Source organism: Branchiostoma belcheri, unplaced genomic scaffold (genome assembly GCF_001625305.1).
Source record: "Branchiostoma belcheri isolate BF01 breed outbred unplaced genomic scaffold, Haploidv18h27 scaffold112, whole genome shotgun sequence".
NCBI classification, from domain to species: domain Eukaryota; kingdom Metazoa; phylum Chordata; class Leptocardii; order Amphioxiformes; family Branchiostomatidae; genus Branchiostoma; species Branchiostoma belcheri.
The window spans coordinates 186,998-207,608 of record NW_017802514.1 but is presented as its reverse complement, the minus strand read 5'-3'; the positions used below and the strand labels follow the sequence as shown (position 1 = coordinate 207,608).

Here is a 20,611-nt window from a genome sequence, read left to right as displayed (position 1 = left end):
TAAAAGTCACATGAACCTTAACTAAAAGGTATGGTATTGTGGTATTGGAGGCTAAGCTGTCCTGTTCTATCATAAGTTGTGCTTTGTCTCATTTGTGTAAACTTGGCCCAGTTGAATTTACATTTGCTCAACCTAAAAGTCACATAAACCTAAACTAAAAGGGTGTAAATGTGGTATTGGAGGCTAAGGAAAATAAAGGGATACCAGGCTCCGCGGATCGCTGGAAAAATAGTAGAAATTGGCCGAAATAAAGGGATAGTATACCAGAGAAGATCCAGCCGGCCATAGAAGCTCCAATTTGCGACCCACTTCTATGGCCGGCTGGATCTTCTCTGGTATACTATCCCTTTATTTTAGCCAATTTCTACTATTTTTCCAGCGATCCGCGGAGCCTGGTAGAGGCTAGCTAAGCGTCCCTGTTCTATCATAAGTTGTGCTTTGTCTCATTTGTGTAATCTAATGGTCCAGTGAGATTTATCTGTGGTAAACCGTAAAGTTACATAAACCTACAGTAAGGTGGTGTAAAAGTCTATGAGTTATCATCAAGGTCACAGTCAGCACTAGACTCAATTCCAGAAAGCTCAGCCTGTGCTGTAAACAGGATTATGCTGCAAATAGAACTGAGATTGCCTGTTCTTCAAGTTGTGCACTTCTGTAAGTTTTTAGAAGACACACATTCCTTTTTCTTGTTGAACTTCAGTTCTTTATTTCTTTGTAGAATGTTTTCAATTCAACTACAACGTATTATGTACACTGAAATTGGTCAACTGTACAATTTTGTATGACCGTCTTGTAGCAACAAGTACATTGTAGGTCAGTCCCGTGGGCACACTCTGAGACAAACCAATATTTGTTGCCCCATTGACAAAGTTGTGCTGCTAAAACCGGTGACAATCATTCATGCCTTGTCACACAATCGCTTGGACCAATCCCCCGTGATATCCCACATTCACGCTGCGCCAATAAGTCTAAATTGATTGATATCCATCCTCCCCATAATCCTGTGATTATTGCACAAATGGGAAATCTTTTACCTACCCAATGTCACACAGGGCACTGGGGATATAGGGATGTTTATATACCCAGAGGACAACCAATCATGTTGCGGGATTCTAGATTGTGACGCAATAACCTGGCTATTAACTTCATCACCCGGTAATCTACAGCAGGCAGTTATTGAAGAATTATGCATTTTCCATTATCCATGTGGGATTAAGAGTCTGACCCATTTTATATTAGCAGTAAAGTGTACTGGCTATTTTCCGGTCCATGATTGTATAGATTACATTTCTGTAGTTACCGTGCAAATAGGCTGAATATATGCCGCACACCGATGACCTGGATGTTGTCTCTAACTCTAACTCTAACTTAAAGTTTATTTCAGAACATTCAGTTTGTTATTCCTTATAAGTTGTTTGACATGGTTCCATTCAGCAAAGTATCACATAATCATTAAAATCACTAGTTGTGAAAGATTGAAACATAAATTTCTCTATATTTTTCAAACCTTCACTGATGTACTGTATTTCCTATATTGTTCACCTACCTTATCGGGGCACCTGATATGTAACACTACATATTAATTACCCCTATGTACAGAGGCATTCTTTTCAGTTGCTCTGTTTGAGTCTTTGTGTGTGTATCCGTGTAGTTCCGGTATCCAGTAGAGAATATGTACTTTCCACCAGACTCCTTTGCAGGCTGAATAGATAGTAGAAATTGGCCTATAAAGAATGTAGTTGGCCTGGGGAGTTGGCTGGCCATAGGGGTCCAGTTTACCTGCATATATGCAAACTGGACCCTCTATGGCTGACCAACTGCCCTGGCCAGCTGCATTCTTTCTAGGCTGATTTCTACTATTTAGTCAGCCTACAAAGGAGTCTAGTGGAGACTATAGAATGTGGTAGAGAGACAGGAAGTGAGAGGGTAATGGTGCAACCACAGATTAACTTCGACAAGGTTGAATTGGGGGTCATAATTGTGCCTTAGCAGGTTGGGTGGAAGTAAATCATGACAAAAACGGTCACCTGTGACATTTCCTGTCTCCAGTTTCCTGCTGTAAAATTATGTGTTGCCTTTTGCAACCCAGAGAGAAAATGAACCTACAGAATCAGCAAGAAATTCACAATAATGAATTTTCATAGGACAAGAATACACAACTGTAAAAATACATAACTTTAAAAGCTTCTTCAAGTAGGTGTGAAATATTTGATTAGTTGCTCCTGATTGTTAACATGTCGTCTATGTTATACGTACATCCAAACATGACTTATTGATTAAATGTTGATTGTTCATGGCACGTTAATCTGTTGATAACCATATTCTATTAATCAATCAGCTGCATTAGGTGGTAGATTTAATTGATCACTTACGATGAATTAGTGCTAGACTTAATGTTTGGAAGCGTTGATTGGTGATCACTCAGTGACAGTGTTGCATGCATAAGTGATGGATGATATATGCACAGATATTTGCTGTTTCCCCTACATGTACATAACAGTTTAACTATTAAAGACACTGAATATCTACAGCACAACTTTCCTTCTGTTTGAGTTTTAACTATCAAGTCATGGACAGTCACAGAGCAAGATGGGGAGGTTCAAGGGAAATGTGTTTCTTCTACGGGTGTGCAGACATTAATTTGTCAACCACTATAAGTCTAATGATACCACAGTTTTTTTAATGTTTTGTGTCATATGACATAAAAATCCACACAAAGGCCACCCTGTCAACCCTCCTCACTCAGGTGTAGGGACTGACATGGTCATCATACTCGGAAAATCTGTATCTGTACATGAATCTGTATCTGATTGCAAATAAAGATCTCGAGTGATTGCCATAGATAGAATATTGGCATTGTTTTCGGACTTTTTGGGACAAAATGTATCTATACTCTTTCCCACCTACATGTATTTCCCTTGCTGCAATGCCCCGAGGAAAACTTGTGACAAAGCAGCACACGTGTACTAGTTGCTCTCCAGTGGATTTACATCCTTGTGATCTTCGGTTTGACAGGAGGCTGGAGTTTGAAAGGAAGCCGCTGTCGCTAAATATAGTAACTAACTAGAATTCCGAGATCTCATACTTCCATGAAATATGATCTTGATATGTAAATGTAAATTTCTTCTTTAATTGTGCAAATGACCTCTGCATTAACATGATATATGCATCGTGATGTATGTTAACTTTTGATTAACATACAGATGTCCCAAGTATGACATTCTCATCATTCACCATTACGAAACCATAGAATTTTCGCATTAATTGTGCAAATTAGGTCATCATTTGCATAATTAGTGTCTGTTGAAGTTCCGCCTGCCATAGGTTACAGGGCAAAGGTTAGTAATAGCGCAGGCGCAGAGGGCCCAGTTTTAGTATATAGAGATGGCAATGTAATGTAGAGTGTAAAGAAGTCTTTTTCTAGGGAAATGTTGTTGTTTTGGACTTGGATCTTATAGGTAAGGGTTGTAGTATTTTAATTTTGGTGAAAAAACAGACTTGCAGCCATGTTTGTGTTGTCTGGCTGGCTGAAGAAGATATAGGTTTACATGCGGTCATCAGCTGTCCAGAGAGGTCAGGGGTCACTTCTCAATGTTTGGGTAGAATTCTCGCATGGTTTAGGTGCGTAGGATTTTGTCATTTTTTGGGAATGGAGACTTGAGAGGTTGGCCTACCCTGCCAATGTATGTTCTTCAAGGTCTAAAACTCAGGTATATGAATGTTGATCACGTTGTTTTGACATAATTCCCATATATTAACATAGGAAAGCCCTATTACTGTGCTGTGCCCTGCATACATTACATGTATGTAAGTAGCATAATGTAAAACACTGTAATTATAGAATTTCCTCATTAATTATTCAAATAAAGTCCTCATTTGCATAATTTGCATTTAATTATGTACATCTCTCTCTCAGCTACCTACACACCAAAAATAATGAAAATATGTTGTTCCTGTCTGGACTTATTGGCTTTTAAACATTTCGCCAGAAAGTGCCCTGCAGTTCCAGAACAAGCCGCTAGGGGGCCCAAACTCATATGCCTTCTTCCCAAGCACGAGAGCTACCTTCCATCAAAATTTCATGACCCTAGCATGTCCAGATCGCGAGATATCAAAACCGGAAGTTGCGCTGCAGTACCAAGGGAAGCCACTAGGGGGACCAAAATCTAATCATTTCCAGTTTTCGTCACACCCTACCAACACACCAAGTATGAAACCAATCCATCCAGGCGTTCTTGAGTTATCTTGTTGACCAACAGACAGATAAACGCAACTGAAAATATAACCTCCATGACACATTTCATGGAGGTAATTATAGTACATTATGATGTCCTCTGAAAGGGTAATAAGGTACCAAATCTGGTTAACAGAGACCCAGCTTCTGTAGATGTACAAATGTAAGCCTGCTCGTACACGTGTCAGCCTTCCTGTGTATTCACTATTGTGTATGATCTTTGCAAACCGGCACCTACACATGTCAGGCTTTCATTGTATTGTGTGTATTCGTGAGTACTGCTGAAGGCTCACTAATTGCTGCCAACTCTACTCTTACACCTGTATAGTCTCTTCAGTTTCTGCACATGTACATGCACACCTGCCCACACACATACACGTTGGACTTTCAGTGTATTGTACTGTCCAAGTACTAGAATAGGACAGACCTGCGTAAGGCTTACTAATTGCCACCAATTTGATTCTTAAAGAACGTCTGTTTTCTTCAGTTTCTGCATGTAGTCATGCCAACCTGCACGTACACATGTCAAGTATCCTGTGTATTGTGTTTAATAGAACTAGAATTGGATAGACCTGCGTAAGGCTCACTAATTGCCACCAATTCAACTCTAAGACAACTCTTGCTTCTGTTTCTGCATGACTTGTACGCACGCAAACATGCACATGTCAAGCTTCCTGTGTATTGTGTTCAATAGAACTAGAATTTGATAGAACTGCTGAGGGCTTACTTTTTCAACTCAAGTCTCAAGACTGTCTACTTTCCTCAGTTTCAGTACATGTACATGCAAACCTGCACGTACACATGTCAAGCCTTCTGTGTACATTCTTTGCAGTTAAGGTCTACATGTATGTGACCTGTTAAGGTCCACTTGGAATGTTTTGTCAAATTGATTTCTTGCATGCGCAGAAATGTTTTTCCAACTTTTCTCTCAAACTTTCATTCCTGCTCTTATAGCTTTAAAAAAACCCTTTGGTATCAACCCAAAGGTATCACTTTGGGATTTGTTGTTGACTAATGAAATCATGTCCCCAGCAGGTCATGAATGATACATGTACACGTTCCTCTTGGTGTTGGATGGCAAATACCTGAGTTGGGGGAATTAGACTCTTCTGATATAGTTAACGTTGCCATATCAGAAAATTCATCAACCAATATTCTAGAGTAATTGAAGAATATATGACTAATATTTTGGGGTTCGAATAAAAACTGCTATGTTTTTCTGTTTTGTTTGGCTTTCCTTAGTGAATCTCATACTCTTGTATGAGTAGGAGGTGTATGTCCACAAACTCTGTTTAGAAGGAGCTATTATTTTCCCAAGAGTTTGTGTTACACAGACTAGCTGTTTACATGTATCAGGGCAAATGCCAAGCTCTAACCAAACAAAGCCTCCTGTCCTTTCCATTTGCCAGTTGTACATGTAGCAGAATTGCTGCAACTGTTATAGTTATTTCTTACGACGGTTGACTTTCAGACATGCTGAGTTAGCATTTGCTTGTGTTACCTGTTGTGACACATTACATAGTCCTGTAGGTCAGCCTCATCACTTCCTGTCATTGTCTGTAACTTCTGTCCTTGTCTTCCCTGTGTAATGTGTGGTAATGGAATGTGGTTGTCAAAAACAATCGCCAGTCAACTACACAACCTGGCACTTCATTAGGCACTCATTGCTTGGAAATTTAATAAAATGGAACTGCCTGATGTGGTCAAAGCAGTTCTGATGTATAGGATTTTTTCATTTCCAGGTACGTAACGTTTCAAAAAATGCCTCTGTCAGCAATTCACCATGAAGACACCTTTTTTTTTGTTGTAACTTATTTTGAGTGATGCCCCTATTATCTACCCCACCTATGTTAAAGATGGATGAGTCCAATTAAGATTAAGACCATCGTATCATCAGAATCTTCTGAAAAATATGGAAAACCAGAAGGAACAGTATTGACAGCCTTGTGTGTGTTACATCACACAGTAGCCGTAACCTGACATGAACTATTGCTACCCTTTGGTTTAATGTAGGCAATTTCCCCCCTTGAGGGGAACCATCCCAGCAGTGCTACATGTTAAAGGTAGAAGTAAATGGTAGTAGGTAATTCATTAGGCAAGCCGGGAGGTTTGAAGCCTGGTGTGCTAATGTAGGGTACCTTCTGGACTTTGCCCAATTTGATTATATAAACCTAACTTAATTCCCTCAAGTGAAGAAATTGGGTTCTTTTCTAGTCAGCTAAGGTCAAGCTTTAAAGAAAAGATGCCTGTCGTCTATTGGTAATCTGTCTGTGTCTGAGTGTGTTCAGGGTAGAGAAAATTAACCTTTGTAGGGGGTTTTGCCCACACATGTGCCAGATGTTGTTAGTGAGGTTCAGATTGCTGGTTGTGTGTTGTCTGGTGGTTCCCGCCCTTGGTGCTGAAAACCAATGGTTAGTAGTACAGGTACTACTAAATCACTAAACTTCTGTAACAGGAGGAAGAGTGACCCTATGTGAAGTTCTGATTTCCAGTTTTGCTTTTATGGTCCCTGTCCTTGGTGCCAAAACCAAGTGGTTGGTAGTACAGGTAAAAATGTCCCTAACAGGAGAAAGAGTGACCCTATGTGAAGTTCTAATTTCCAATTTTGCTTTTGTGGTCCCTTTCCTTGGTGCTGAAAACCCAGTGGTTAGTAGTACACGCACCAGTAAATCACTAAACTTCTGTAACAGGAGAAAGACTGACCCTATGTGAAGTTTTGCTTTTTTGGTCCCTGTCCTTGGTGCTGAAAACATGTTGGTTAGTGTTAGCTCGAAATCACTGAAATTTTTAATCATTCCCTTAACAGGAGTTTATATGCCAAGCTGGTACTTTCATTTCAGCATGACGTACACAATGGGCAGTAAAGGCATGGACAAAGGTGTCCCATAAATCTTTGTCCTGTGTCTTCAACACCTGCGTGTCCAGGTGATGACCCTCACATTTATCTTCTGGGCCTTATTAGGTATCATCCACACAATCCTCTTGCTCTCCTTCTGATTCCTAGCCTGGATTCCAGACAGTAGTCAGAGCCCAGACAGGCCAGCTCTTTGGCTCAGGATTAACCTCAGGGGGGCCAGTCAAAATTTCCTTTGCTAGCCTGTACAGAGCCTGGCTTCTAGGCTATGAAATTCCCACAGCCAGCTGGAGGACTAGGTCACGCAGACAATTCTACCAGAATATTTCCTCCATCCATTTGGTTCTGCAAGGTAACCTGTGATACTACCATCTATCCTATTTTGATAATCCTTTGGCTCAAAAGAAACTGTAGAATCTGTATCATACAGTTTAAAGAAACATGATTAAAGAAAAGGGAAGACTGTATATATAATATGTAAGTATAACATGTGTCATGACTCTGTGCAGATCAATGGTATTGTCATAAATGTCAATGAAGTTGTATTTTCCCCAGTCCTGGATTTTTTTCCAATCATCTCAGCAACCCACGCTCATCTCCTGGTGAGATTTGACCTAATGCTAAGCCTTTTTCGTATTACACAAGCCAATTCTGTCAAGCTGGCGGTATGTCCATAGCCGTTGCCCTTCATTAGCAACAAGCAAATGACAGATGCTGGGCAAGAGGCTGATCCTCTCACCTTGACTTCAATCATACCTGCCCCATTTCACTTCTAAAGGACCTCCTATAGCTTTATCTACAGTTACAGGCTTGTTTTCTCCTGATGAGGGCACCGATTTTGAGGATAATGTCTCCGCATCATAAGAACTTCAGTTTAAGCTCTGTATAGTTTGGCCACACCAATTTGTTTTCTTGCCTCTTGGGCATTTTAAGGTAAAAACATTGTAAGTAGACTTCATAAAAGTAGGGGGCGGGTAGGAAAACGCATAAACCTGGCTTTTTTTCATTAATATGTTTTTCCAGTTAAATAAAATCTAAGAACTAAGAAATGCAATTGGTGTGGCCTAAGTTAGAAAACGGCTGAGCTGACAGACCCAGGGTAAATTGGCTCCGTGTCCCGTATCCGAGCCGGTTCCAACTGTCTGGTGAGAGAAGCTGAGTTAGTACAGCATCATCAGTATTCTTGGCTTTGAAGGAGAATGGGAATTAAACCCTGATGGAGCCTAATGAAGCACAGAAAAGTGTGTTTTCTCCCTGTCAGGGTGAAGGCTCTACAAATGGCACTTCACCAAGTTCTGATGAGGAACTAATTAAAAGCCCTGCATGGCTGCAGAAAACTTGTGACATCTGTCAGTGCCAGGAAAACTTCTCCCCTAAGTTTATATAATATAAAAGTGTTTCAAACTTTTCCACTGGATATAAGAACTTATTAGCCAGACGTTTCCAGTGTCATTTCAACACTCTTCATCAATTAAACAGGTAAATGAAATGTTTCTCCCCTAAGTTGTTTGATTGACTGAAAAGTTTTTTCTATATATTTCCTCCTCTTTATGTACCCATTGAGACTGCTTTGCAACATGATGAAAAATATAGACTTAGATAAAGAGACAGTTTTATTCGTGACATTAGCATTGTGAGAATTCTTCAGTTCTTAGTGATGAACAAAGTAGATGACGATAATCTAGTAATACTGAGTGATCGATGACCAGTACTGCATTTTTTCTCTGGCTCATGATTCGACAGACCGCAAAAAAAGGTTTTTAGCTCAGGCTAAAGGAACTCCGTTGAAACTTAGCACGTCTACTGTATTGGCATAGGTCCCACATAATGCACAGTCCACACAAATTACATTAGGTACAAATTTGAGCTGCGGATGCATAAGGTTAAGTGTTGTCACATTGAGATTACAACTTAGATGATCTATGCTCGTTGAACTGTTTCCTATCCCTGGAGGATCTTGACAGATGACCCTGCACAAATCGATTTTGGCAAGGCTTCAACAATAGAATGTTTCTACGTCCAACAGATGGGGCAATCTTGTATGTCTTATTTTTAGAACGCCTGACTCATGTATGGAGTCATGTGTTGTGGGGTAAAAAACGGAAGTTGCATGGACGTTATTTGACCTTAAGTCTCTGCACGAATGCCTTACAGATGTGCGTCTTTACGACAAGACTCAGCTTGCCTTTATCAGTTCAATTTCTCTCATCCATTTGGATTCATGAAGCAATGTTCTTAGCTGTCATCGCGTAGAATTGAAAAACTGATTAGCTTGCACTTTCTGTGCGCAAAAACAGGCCCCTATCTCCTCCCACCACCTGTTTTATTTAGGCTGTGTGAATGAGTTTGAGAATGCTTGTTGGCAGTTATCACGATAGGTGAGATTACAGGACTGAACTGCCTACACAATGTGACATCCTGGCTCTAATATCAGAGCCTTGTTCATTGAGGGAGTCTTGTGCGTCTGCCCCGCAGATTTGCTAGTCAGCATGCGTGCATCTATCTGAAGCATAATGACAAAGCATCGGAAGCCAAGCCAAAATCCAGTTTGGTGTGTTTGGAAAGGGCAAAATAACTGGATTGTTGTACCTGGAAAGTCCCAAGACTGCTGTCTTCTCATTAATTCCTTTGTGTAGTTTGTTCCTGTGAGGAACTACGTACCAGTATTTTTACAATGAGATTGACCCTTCACAGAACATGTTGTCTTTTCTTTACGATTTTGGTGCCAGAAGGCGAAACAGGAAACTTTGCAATAATGATGAGTCACCGTCCGGCATCCCATCAGATGAAAGTCAGATTACCGCAGCAGTGCGGTGGATCCTATTATCCTGCAAATTACTGTCTTGTCTTGTCTCGTGTCGGTGTCGCAAGGATTTAAAGCAACGAAAGCATTACAATTGAGATGAACGTAGGAGTTGGCAAGTAGGTGGGGGATTAGAAGGCGACACCGATTCATTGTGTTTGGTGTGATATTTTTAATAATGTCACATTGCCAGATGTGCACAGGAAATGATAATTTCCCAGTGCTCTAGGAGATAATCCTGGTGCTTATATCCACTTGATAGATAACCGTCCAACATGATAGCTACTAATACCAAAAAGTCACCGAAACTTTTCTCATTTAAAGAGGACTACCATTAGACTTCCGTAATGTGATAGATGCTTTGCAAGTTATGATTGTCTGAGCTCAGGCAAAATTATGTATCCCCATTTATGACTTTCTGCTTCTTGGCAGCCTCTGTAATTATCTACTATGTAGACTTTGAAACTCAGTCTGACTGTCAATGATGTTATACGTTTCAGTTCATGACCTAGTAACTTGTAGAAATGAAATGGAGATATTTCAGTGTGGAATGGTAAGAACATTTGCTTATTCAATCTTTCTAAAAAGGTTCCTTACCTTTTCCTAGTCCCACCATGGAAGGGTTCCGTCAAGTGGCTATTATGAATTAAAAGGGTTAAATATAAAAATAGACAAAATACAAGTACAACCCATACAGTTTTTGAGGTCATATATCCACAACTTAAGGATTATGAGATTGTACTAATGAGGGTTTATCACTGAGCCTTTAATTCTAAACATGGCTGAAGAAGCAAATCCCTTGCAACAACTGATGATATTGAATGCAGCTGATGATCTGCTTCTTACATGATCAAGTCTCGAGATACTAGTAGGGGTCAAGGTAAGAAATATGTGATTCTGCTGTTGGAGACAAAGATTTAACGTATGTACAAAATGTATGCGACTGCTGTTTCAATGTGTTCGCTCCCATACTTAGGATATGAATTTCTACCAATATGTATGGTATATTGAGAAAAACAATTACTGAGAACTTGCTCTATATTCACAGCTGTTAGCAGTCTCCAGTTTACTTCATCTGCCAAATAGGTTCTGGTATAGTTGGGTGAGCTGTAGATTGCATTAGCTCCCTCCAGCTGGGGTACACCAACGTTCTATCAGTTCCAGGGTTAGGCAGTGAAGAGAAGATAGATAAGTTTGAATGCTAAAGCTCCAGTGACTGCCCTAAAACTTCATTATGCCAAATTGTTCCCTGACAACTGCATTACCTCCTCCCAGCTGAGGTGTCCTTTTGGCACCAACTTTATCTCGGTTACGAGGTTAGGCAGTGGAGAGAAGAAGGATAAGTTTGAAATGCTAAAGCTCCAGTGACTGCCCTATCAACAACCTCTACTAACACGTATTCCTGATTCCTTAGCTGTGTTACCAGACCTGACATTCATGATTTACTTCATTTGTCATGAAAGTGTCGGGACAGGAACATGTCTTCTTGCTGTTAACATTCTACCCACAGCGTTAGCCTCTCGGAATCAATTTGTATTAGTTACAGGGTCAAACTCGGGCATGGTGTGAGGGATTGCACTATTCCTATAGAATATAGGGACTAAATCTGGTGGCCCCATGTATGGGGGAACTTCAGGCTTAAGCCTCCAGCCTCAAACCTTTGCACATAAGAGAACCCAACACACTTAATGAAGAAGAGTAGGGGTTTCCCAGTGTGCTTGTTTTGAAATATGGGACATGGCAAGCCTGCTAGTCTCTGAAGTTGGCTGCTTTACAGTTCAAACTGTTATCAAATAGTGAGAAGAAGGATAACAACTTTGCAGTTCTAGTTACCCCCAGCGTGATGCACAAACACTATTTCTTCAGAATGTCCTTAGGTTGGCAGTTAACCTTTATGAAATGGAAACATTAGCCAAACTGTGGTCTTTAACAAGAGCATCTTAGTTCCTCCCATTAAACCACACCAAAATCAATTTCTGTCATCTATCCTTAACTTTTGGCTCAAGCAGCTTTAATAGTTCCCCCCACATGCATTTCTTGAAACCTTTGAACAGCACTCACCATTTTCCCTACACCTTGTTTCTTTCAAACAGGAGATAACGTTCTAACTCTAATATTGCTTTATATGGATTTTGGGACTTTTTTTCTTCACAACCAGGGATTCTTCCTACTTTGCTTACGTTTCGATGTCTATCAGACACCTTCCTCAGAGCTTCTGAGTGGAGTACTGCCTCTCGCAGCTACGTATATGTAGTCGATGTAGGTGGCGCTTTTGCGGCAAGAACACAACCCCAAATGTGACTAAGTTTGTATCCCCCCTCATCCCGGTTCATCACTGGCGTTGACTTTCTTATCAAAATGTAAGCAAGGTGGGAAGAATACCTGGTTGTGTATAAGAAAGTCCCAATATCCTATGTTCTACCAACCTGATAAAATTATTTTTGGAATCTAATATTGCTATGTCTTATGTTCAACTCTGTTCCAGGCTGCCATCAATGTTCTGCTGGACATCATTAAAAGAAAGGACCAATCCGGCGAGGCTGGTCCCCAGGGGAAGAGGAGGAGGAGGAGGACGGGAGGGTGGGGTGCTCCTCAGGCCCATCATCTGCATATGTAATGACCTGTAAGTATAATATGAAACAAGTTTGAACTCACTCATATTATTGACTGTACAACTCCAGTCTTTGTCAAGGAATGAACAATCCACTGCTTTGGTGACATCATGCAGATAACACACGTGACTCCGTGAGCAGTGGATCATAGGTTGCAGAAAGTCTGTGGTGCCCCCGTCTCTGTCGAGGGATGGTTGTAATGCCCTGATTTGTTGTGTTGGATCCTGCAGTTCAAACTTGTTTTATAATAACTTCTACCAACACAGCTGAACATTCAAGATAACCTGTAAGTATAGTTGTAGATTTGAACTTTGTTCCAACACAAGAAAAGAACGGTACCATAAATTTTCTGTTGATCTTGTCAACCTTTGTCAGATGTATGATCCACTCGCTGACTCCAGTTGACAAGATTGACCAAAAAATTTATGGTGAGTTCCTTTCTTGTGTTAGACAAAGTTTTAAGTCTACAACTATGGATTCTACCAACACAGTGAGCTTTTATTCGGCCTGTAAGTGTAGTGAAAGAGTGAAAGTCATTGTGAAAGTGATTTAGAACCGTTGAGCATGAAGAGTAAATCTTTGGTCGTAACAGAGAAGACAGACGCTATGTACACTGGGTTTATAGTACCAAGCTCTTTTCAACAATTACAATGAACAATGGATGGATTAACTTCCTGTCGTAAGGAGTATCGTTTACGTCAGGCAAGCGTATTGCTGACATAAATTGTCTATTAGAGCTCACAGACTTGTCAGGCGTGCTATTCTCCTGCTGTGTAATACCAGCATTAAAAACAATATTATCACGCACGCGAGTCTGGAATGACGTCAATAGATGAATGCGAGCGCAGAATCCGTATTTAAAACTTTTGTCTTGCCTTCCTGTTTACCAGAACCCTGCTGGGTCTTTGTAAATCTACGCATTGATAGCATCAAACAACACAGCACCAGCGTCGCAGTAATTAGAGAATCACCTGCAGGTGTCGGCGGTTGTAACTTTGATGAGGTCCCTTGTTACACAGAGCTGAAGTAGGCCTCTATATTTGACCACCAAACTGTGGATAATGAGGTCATTGGCGTGATCTCTTTGACATTCGTGACTTCCACGCCTTTCTGAAATTTACGATAGGCACGAGAGGTGAAATGTTTTAAAGATTCACCGGCAATTAGAGAATCACCTACAGATGCGAGTGGCTCCTTGGTATCTTTGATTGGGTCCTTGAGGGAATGGTCCCTTGTTACATAATAATAAAGCTTGAGGTTAGTGTCATAGACCTAGAATCAGAAGGTTCCATGGGTCCTACGAATGTAATCACTGGCAGGCCCTATTGTTGTGCCCTTGGGAAAGGCACTTTGCACCAGTCCTGTATTTCCTCACTTGACTCAGATAAAAATCATGGGATAGGGATGCCCCCTCATATGGGACGTGAGGCTGGAGGTCCTGTGTTAAGGGTAGCCACACCTTGAGCATGTCAAAGATCCCAGCATACTGACTGAAAAGAGTACTAGTATACGTAGTCCTTCCTGGTGTGAATGCTCAGGTCTCTGGGTTGACATCTTGCAAAGGTGGTAGCCACCTGTTATATGTCAATCCTTCCACAGATGTGATAGATTTCGATAAATAGAAATTTAGAATAAAGATAAAATGAAGCAGCAAAATCAAACACAGAATTTCTTTGTAGTATAAATGTCAAATAGGAAAGTTTTTAAAAGTCTTTGAGGTAGAAGAAACAGATTGATTAGCTTAAAAACTCATTTGAATTGAATGTTTTTCCAAAACTTGTCAGTGGTACCAATCTCTGCCCTAGATACATTATGGATTGTTTTCTGTGAACTGTAGTTCTGAGGTCTTAGACCCTAGAGCAAAAATAGCCAAAAGGTCGAAAACTGCATTACAAAGTCTCTGAAAGCTCTTTGTAGTGATTTGATTCCTCTCATGAGAGGATTGTTTGTCTTCATCTCTGGGATGATATACGTGGATCATGACGACCACTTCAGGGTAGCTTCAGGCATGATGTTATCATCAGGCATCCCTGAAACTAGCAGCAGGGAAAATGCATTGATGTGACAACTGGGTTGGTACAACTAGACTCCTGGGCTGGGAGGTTAGTGATTGAGGGGTGAGTGTGCAGACTTGCTGGAAACAGAAAGGACTGGAAAAAAACTCACAGTCACCTGCATCTAGCAGCCTACAGAAGAAGAGGGAGAAGAAGGTTGTGCATGTGAATGAGAGAAACAGTCTGAGAGAGAAGATAGGATTAGGAATCCACCTGAGTGTACCCATTACAACTTAATGAAAGATGGAAAGACAAATTGGTCATTTTAAGAATAACCCAAATACTGGTGTTGCTGGCAAAGGACGATTGTGTTTAGTAGATTAGGAATCCACCTGAGTGTACCCATTGCAACTTAATGAATGATGGAAGGACTTCTGGTCATTTTAAGATTAACCCAAATGCATCAGTCAGTATTACTGGCAAAGGACATTGTGTTTGGTCTATTAGAATTACCCTGGGAGCCAGACTAGTATTGGTCCGCTAGCTTGTTCCCCTCAGTGGCCAAAAGCACTATGCCCGACTATTTAAATTACTGCAATGGGGAGTTGAGCCCAAGGGGAGTTGGCCTGCCCTTTTACTAATGAGCCCAAGTTTAATTTTTTTTAGTGAAAGGGCCAGCCAACTCCCCTCAGGCTCAACTCCCCTGTTGCGCTAATTTAGATAGTCAGGCCATAGTGCTTTTGGCCACTGAAGGGAACTGGGTAACGATACGATACTAGTCTGGCTCCAAGGGTAGTTAGATTTGTTGTCAGTAATAACCTTTATTGTAAAGATCCTGGTTCATAGTTTTAGCCTTGGTGCCAGATTCAAATAATTGTCGTTGCCGTTACAAATCGGATGGCACCCAGGCTATCATAGTTTGGGAGTTTGTAGCAGTTTGCTAAGTGTACCATGTCCTCCTAGCCTAAGTTTCAGTTAGGATTTTCCATAACTACAGCTTTCAATGATGATTAATTCTTGTCTGACCTGAATAAGTCATGTGTAATTCAATATGTTATTTGGCACCATGGTGCTGATATTATCACAATGATTATCAAAGTTATTAAAAGTTTAACTGAACCTTATTAACCCTAATGACACCCAGCTGCCTGCGCTTTATTTTTTATCTTCCGTTTTGCCTGATACTGTGCTGTTGGTATAATTACAGATACCGGTGGAGTTTTGCCGGGTTGTGATAAGTGAGTTTGCCTGATGTGTTCCCACAGATATGTCTTGTCTCTGCGGCGCCTGCGTCCATTATCTCTGGTGCTGCACTTCCCGCCCACCGACTCCACGCGCCTGGCCGGCAGACTGTTGGAGGTATGTGCCGCAAATTGAAATGACAATCTTCTCTGTATGTACGTCACCAAACCCCAGCAGTCTCTCTGCGAAGTCTCTCAGGGAAGCCATTCGTTGATTATAACAATCAGACTTGATAACTTTATAGGATATATCAGTTACTCAAGCATGCATTACATAACAAAACTGCAAGCTGTATAATACTGCAACTGTTTGAGGTATGTGCCACAAATTAAAAGTGACGTCTTCTCTGTATGTACGTCAATGAACCCCAGCAGTCTTTCTACAAAGCCTACATTTGTTGAATCCAACAATCAGACGTGATAACTTAAGGATATAATTGTGTTACTCAAGCATGCATTACATAACAAAACTGCAAGCTGTAAAATACTGCAGCTGTTGGAGGTATGTGCCATAAATTGAAAGTGACGTCTTCTCTGTATGTACATCAATGAACCTCAGAAGTCTCTCTACAGAGCCATTCGTTGAATCCAACAATCAGACTTGATAACCTTAAGGATATATAATTGTGTTATTCAAGCATGCATTACATAACAAACTGCAGCTGTATAATACTACAACTGTTTGAGGTATGTGCCACAAATTAAAAGTGACGTCTTCTCTGTATGTACGTCAATGAACCCCAGCAGTCTCTCTACAAAGCCTACATTTGTTGAATCCAACAATCAGACGTGATAACTTAAGGATATAATTGTGTTACTCAAGCATGCATTACATAACAAAACTGCAAGCTGTAAAATACTGCAACTGTTGGAGGTATGTGCCATAAATTGAAAGTGACGTCCTCTCTGTATGTACGTCACCAAACCCCACTCTGTCTGTGAAGCTGTTTGTTGATTCCAACAATCAGCAGACTTGATAACTTAAGGATATATCAGTTACTCAAGCATGCATTACATAACAAAACTGCAAGATAGTAAAATAGTAAAATACTACCACTGTTTGGAGGTATGTGCTATAAATTGAAAAGTGACGTCCTCTCTGGCAGGTATGTACGTCACCGAACCCCAGCAGTCTTTCTGCAAAGCCATTCTATGATTCCAACAGTCTGACTTGATAACTTAAGGATATATCAGTTACTCAAGCATGCATTACATTTCAAAACTGCATGCTGTAAAATATTAAAACTATTTGAGGTATGAGCCATAAATTGAAAGTGACGTCCTCTCTGTACGCACTTCACTGAACCCCGTTCTGTCTGTAACATCGTTCGTTGATTCCAACAATCAGCAGACTTGATAACTTAAGGATATATCTGTTACTCAAGCATGTACTACATTTCAAGACTGCAAGCTGTAAAATACTGCAACTGTGAAATCAGATAAAATGCAGAAAGTGCATTTTCTGGGCAGCTCATTACCCACATTATCCACAAATGGTTACTTGCAACTTGGTTGATGGAGAGTGGGAACTGGCAAAGCAGGCAAACATAACTCCATGTGTAATGATACATTTTAAAGTGGTGTACCTATTGGGGTGCACTAAGTCATTAGGCCATTAATAAACTGGAAATAAGTAGTGGTTCTGAGCAGTAAAAAGTCACGACAAGTAAGGGCTGTGACCTCGTTGCTGCCAGTTACATTATTAAATTATTTAGCTCTCTTATTAGATAAGACTCCTTCCTGTCTTCTTTATTGTGGAAAACCTGGACTGTAAAAGATGAACTGATAAAGCAGATAATATTGAGTTCGCTCCACTGGCCTTCAATAGCACCTTACAAATCTTTTAAAGTTGCCTTTTGTCCATTTTTTTTAAATCACCATCTGGCTGCTTGTTGCTGGGAACATATCCAAGATCTCTTGCCATCAAAGGTTACATAATCAATTGTTGAGAACCAGAATACAGTGAGAAAACCACCTGCTTCAACATCTTCTTACCCTTTTGAGCAGCTTAATGTTGACCTTTAAAGAGTAAACCTTCCTATCTGCAGCCAAAATGATCTGACATTTAAGGCTCTAGAAGTTTAAGCAGCTAGTTTGTCTTCTTTATTTGATTGCTTGCGGGGAAACAGCGAAATCTTCACCTTAAGATGGTTTGACTTCCTATCTGGTTCCACGCCACCGCACATTCAAGGGTACAGTAAGATGACAAGTGATTCTGTTGGCTTTATTAGATCGCTTGTGGGCACAAAGTACGAACACGTTATCTTGGTTGTAGGAACATTAGGGTGCAGTGATCAGGGCTCAGAATGCCACCAGCATATGCAGATAGTGCACTTAAAATTGTTGTTGTACACTGCGCCATGCAGGTGTTTCTGATGTTTACATGCACCTAATTTGCATCCAGCTCTTAACAAAACAATCCTGCAACACTATGGCAAGTATGGTGGGCTCAGAATGCATTGTATTCTTTGTAGTAGCATTTTTGAATGTAGCTGCAGATAACAAGGTCCAAAATTATACTACTAGGAATATTTTCAAACATTGTTTGTTGACTGACGGAAAGGTGAAGAAAATGAGTGATGTACCAGTAGGTAAAGCTTGTCTGGTGCAGATGATTTTTAATGATACCTGGCGAAAAAAAGAATTTTAAGCCCTGCATGGATGTGCAGATTATATCACCAAAACATCCCGTCGTTTTAGATTAGTCACAGTAGGTTTGACTACATCATCCACCAGATGATCTGACATTTGCGATGCCTGTTGGGTGTAACAAGTGCCTTTTGTTGCCTGTATCAGATTGCCCGCAGGCAGAGTGTTCGGACTGACATGACGACCCTCCTGGCCCTGTGTGAGAAGACCGAGAAGGACATCCGGTCATGTGTCAACACCCTCCAGGTGGGATCCCGTGATTAATCCGTCAGAGAGGTGCCGTGAAATGCGTTGATACACCCTCCCCCATTATTGCATGCATTAAAGAAATGGGAAGCTGCGTGTGATCCTGCTTACGGCAAAGCAACCGACAACAGGAAATGAAAGATCTCACAGTCACACGTCTGTGAAACATTTTCCACCAAGGTTTTTGTATACTTCTAGTGACAAAGAAAGTTTCTATAATTATGATATAACAATGTCCAATTTTCACACAGTGCATATTCCATTATTGCACACATACATGCAATCCTACCCTTACTAAGTTCTTCCACAGTACCTTCCACTTCCTTGCAGCCTCCAGGAGACCATTTTGCATTTGACTTACAATTTGACATTCGCCCCTCTTTCACTCTACATTGTTTTCAAATACTAAGAAACTAAGAAAACACAAATACACACATAGAAAACAAGGCCCATGTACACAGAGGTAAAAATCACAGTAACAGGAAGTATTAGTTGGGGGGAAAAAGGAGTAGTACAGCGATGTGTTGATCACAAGCAACAAGTGTTCTCATTACAGTCATCAATCAATCAAAATTTATTGAAAAAAAATCGGAACAGAAAGGTACAAAACTTTCACAATTCCCGATTTAGAGGCTGGTGTACCAGTAGTCCTCCTGCTGGTTTTTTGCTGGTCCCGTAGGCACAGGAAGACCTAAGGTCTAAGGTAAGATTTGGTTCTTGAACTAAAAGCTTGGAGTTCAGGAACTATATTTTCGAACAATCACGTCTCATATAGCTCAAGCTGGGTGTGCCTCTGGGGATGCCACATCAAATTCGTATTGGCAGCGATACACACAACACACAGGCTACTCAACATGCCAACAGCGACACTGTGGGCACCTAACCAAGGCATGATTACATAACCTCCCGGTTAAATGGTCAACCCTGTGTGGGAAGGTTGTGACGTCAATTGTAAATTGTTTTTACGCTACAAGCATGATGTTAAAGGACAAGAAATTAGGCCATGTTAATGGGTAAGGTTACATAACCTCTGGGTCAAGGGAGTAATCCTGTTGCTATGATTTGTTGCCTGATTGAAAAGTCTTTTACGGTACCATTTACTGATGAAGTGTACCTCACACTCTCTGACTTCGAGCCTTAGGCATTCACAGAGAAAAATTGAAAAAAGTTGTCATCTTGGGAACCTAACATGCTCTCATATGTTAAGATTTTAAGCTGCAGGCTGGTATGTTTCCAGTGTGAGCCTGACAAAGTCACAGCTCCCTCTAGCTGAGTTACCACAAAGTTCAGCTTGTTCATCTTGAATGTACTGCACGTCTACATGGCCCATTGTCTGAACCAACCACAATGACACGTATACCAGCTTCAACAACATGTCCATTATGAGATCAAAGTTTTTCTAGTGCAGTGTCAACAGTTGGCCTTTCATTGATAGTCATAGTAATCAGAATTTGAATACCCAGCAGCCATGTTGGTGGCAGCAGCATGTAGGTGTGCTTAACAGACAGTGTAGAACCCTTAATTCTACAAGTTTGCACTTAAAAAACATAACTGTAGTATTCTTCAATGCACTTCACTGTAAAAAAATCGACCTCACCGTACAACCATACTGGAATATGGACTATGAATATTGATAATGTGAAAGTTAGTATATTTTCTGTACTTGTATATATATAGCTGTTATAAGTTATACAGTCAAACCTGCCTATAGTGGTCACTCAAGGGACTGGCCAAATTTGACCACTATGGCCAGGTGACCACTATAGAGAAACAGCCGGTTAGTTGACCCCCCCCCCCAAAAAAAAAGGGACACATGCTTTGAGTACCAACAGTGATGTCTTTATTCTGAAACATATGAATACATACTTTTGCAAAGGTAAACCCCTTTTATATGTACATGTCTTAGTTCAATAATTTGTTGTTCTTTTGCTTTAGTTGCACTTTATTTTGTACTTGCTTAAAAAAAAGAAATTAACAG

The 20,611-nt window shown here is 40.6% G+C and overlaps 1 protein-coding gene across 1 annotated transcript in view; it reads left to right on the top strand.

Moving 5' to 3' along the window:
• LOC109462001 (chromosome transmission fidelity protein 18 homolog) overlaps nucleotides 1–20,611 on the top strand; it is an 88,750-nt gene that overhangs the window by 61,065 nt on the left and 7,074 nt on the right. Inside the window, 4 exon segments of the mRNA XM_019758488.1 lie at nucleotides 12,377–12,463; nucleotides 12,465–12,514; nucleotides 15,763–15,856; nucleotides 18,535–18,633. Of these exon segments, the coding sequence (XP_019614047.1) occupies nucleotides 12,377–12,463; nucleotides 12,465–12,514; nucleotides 15,763–15,856; nucleotides 18,535–18,633 (330 nt within the window).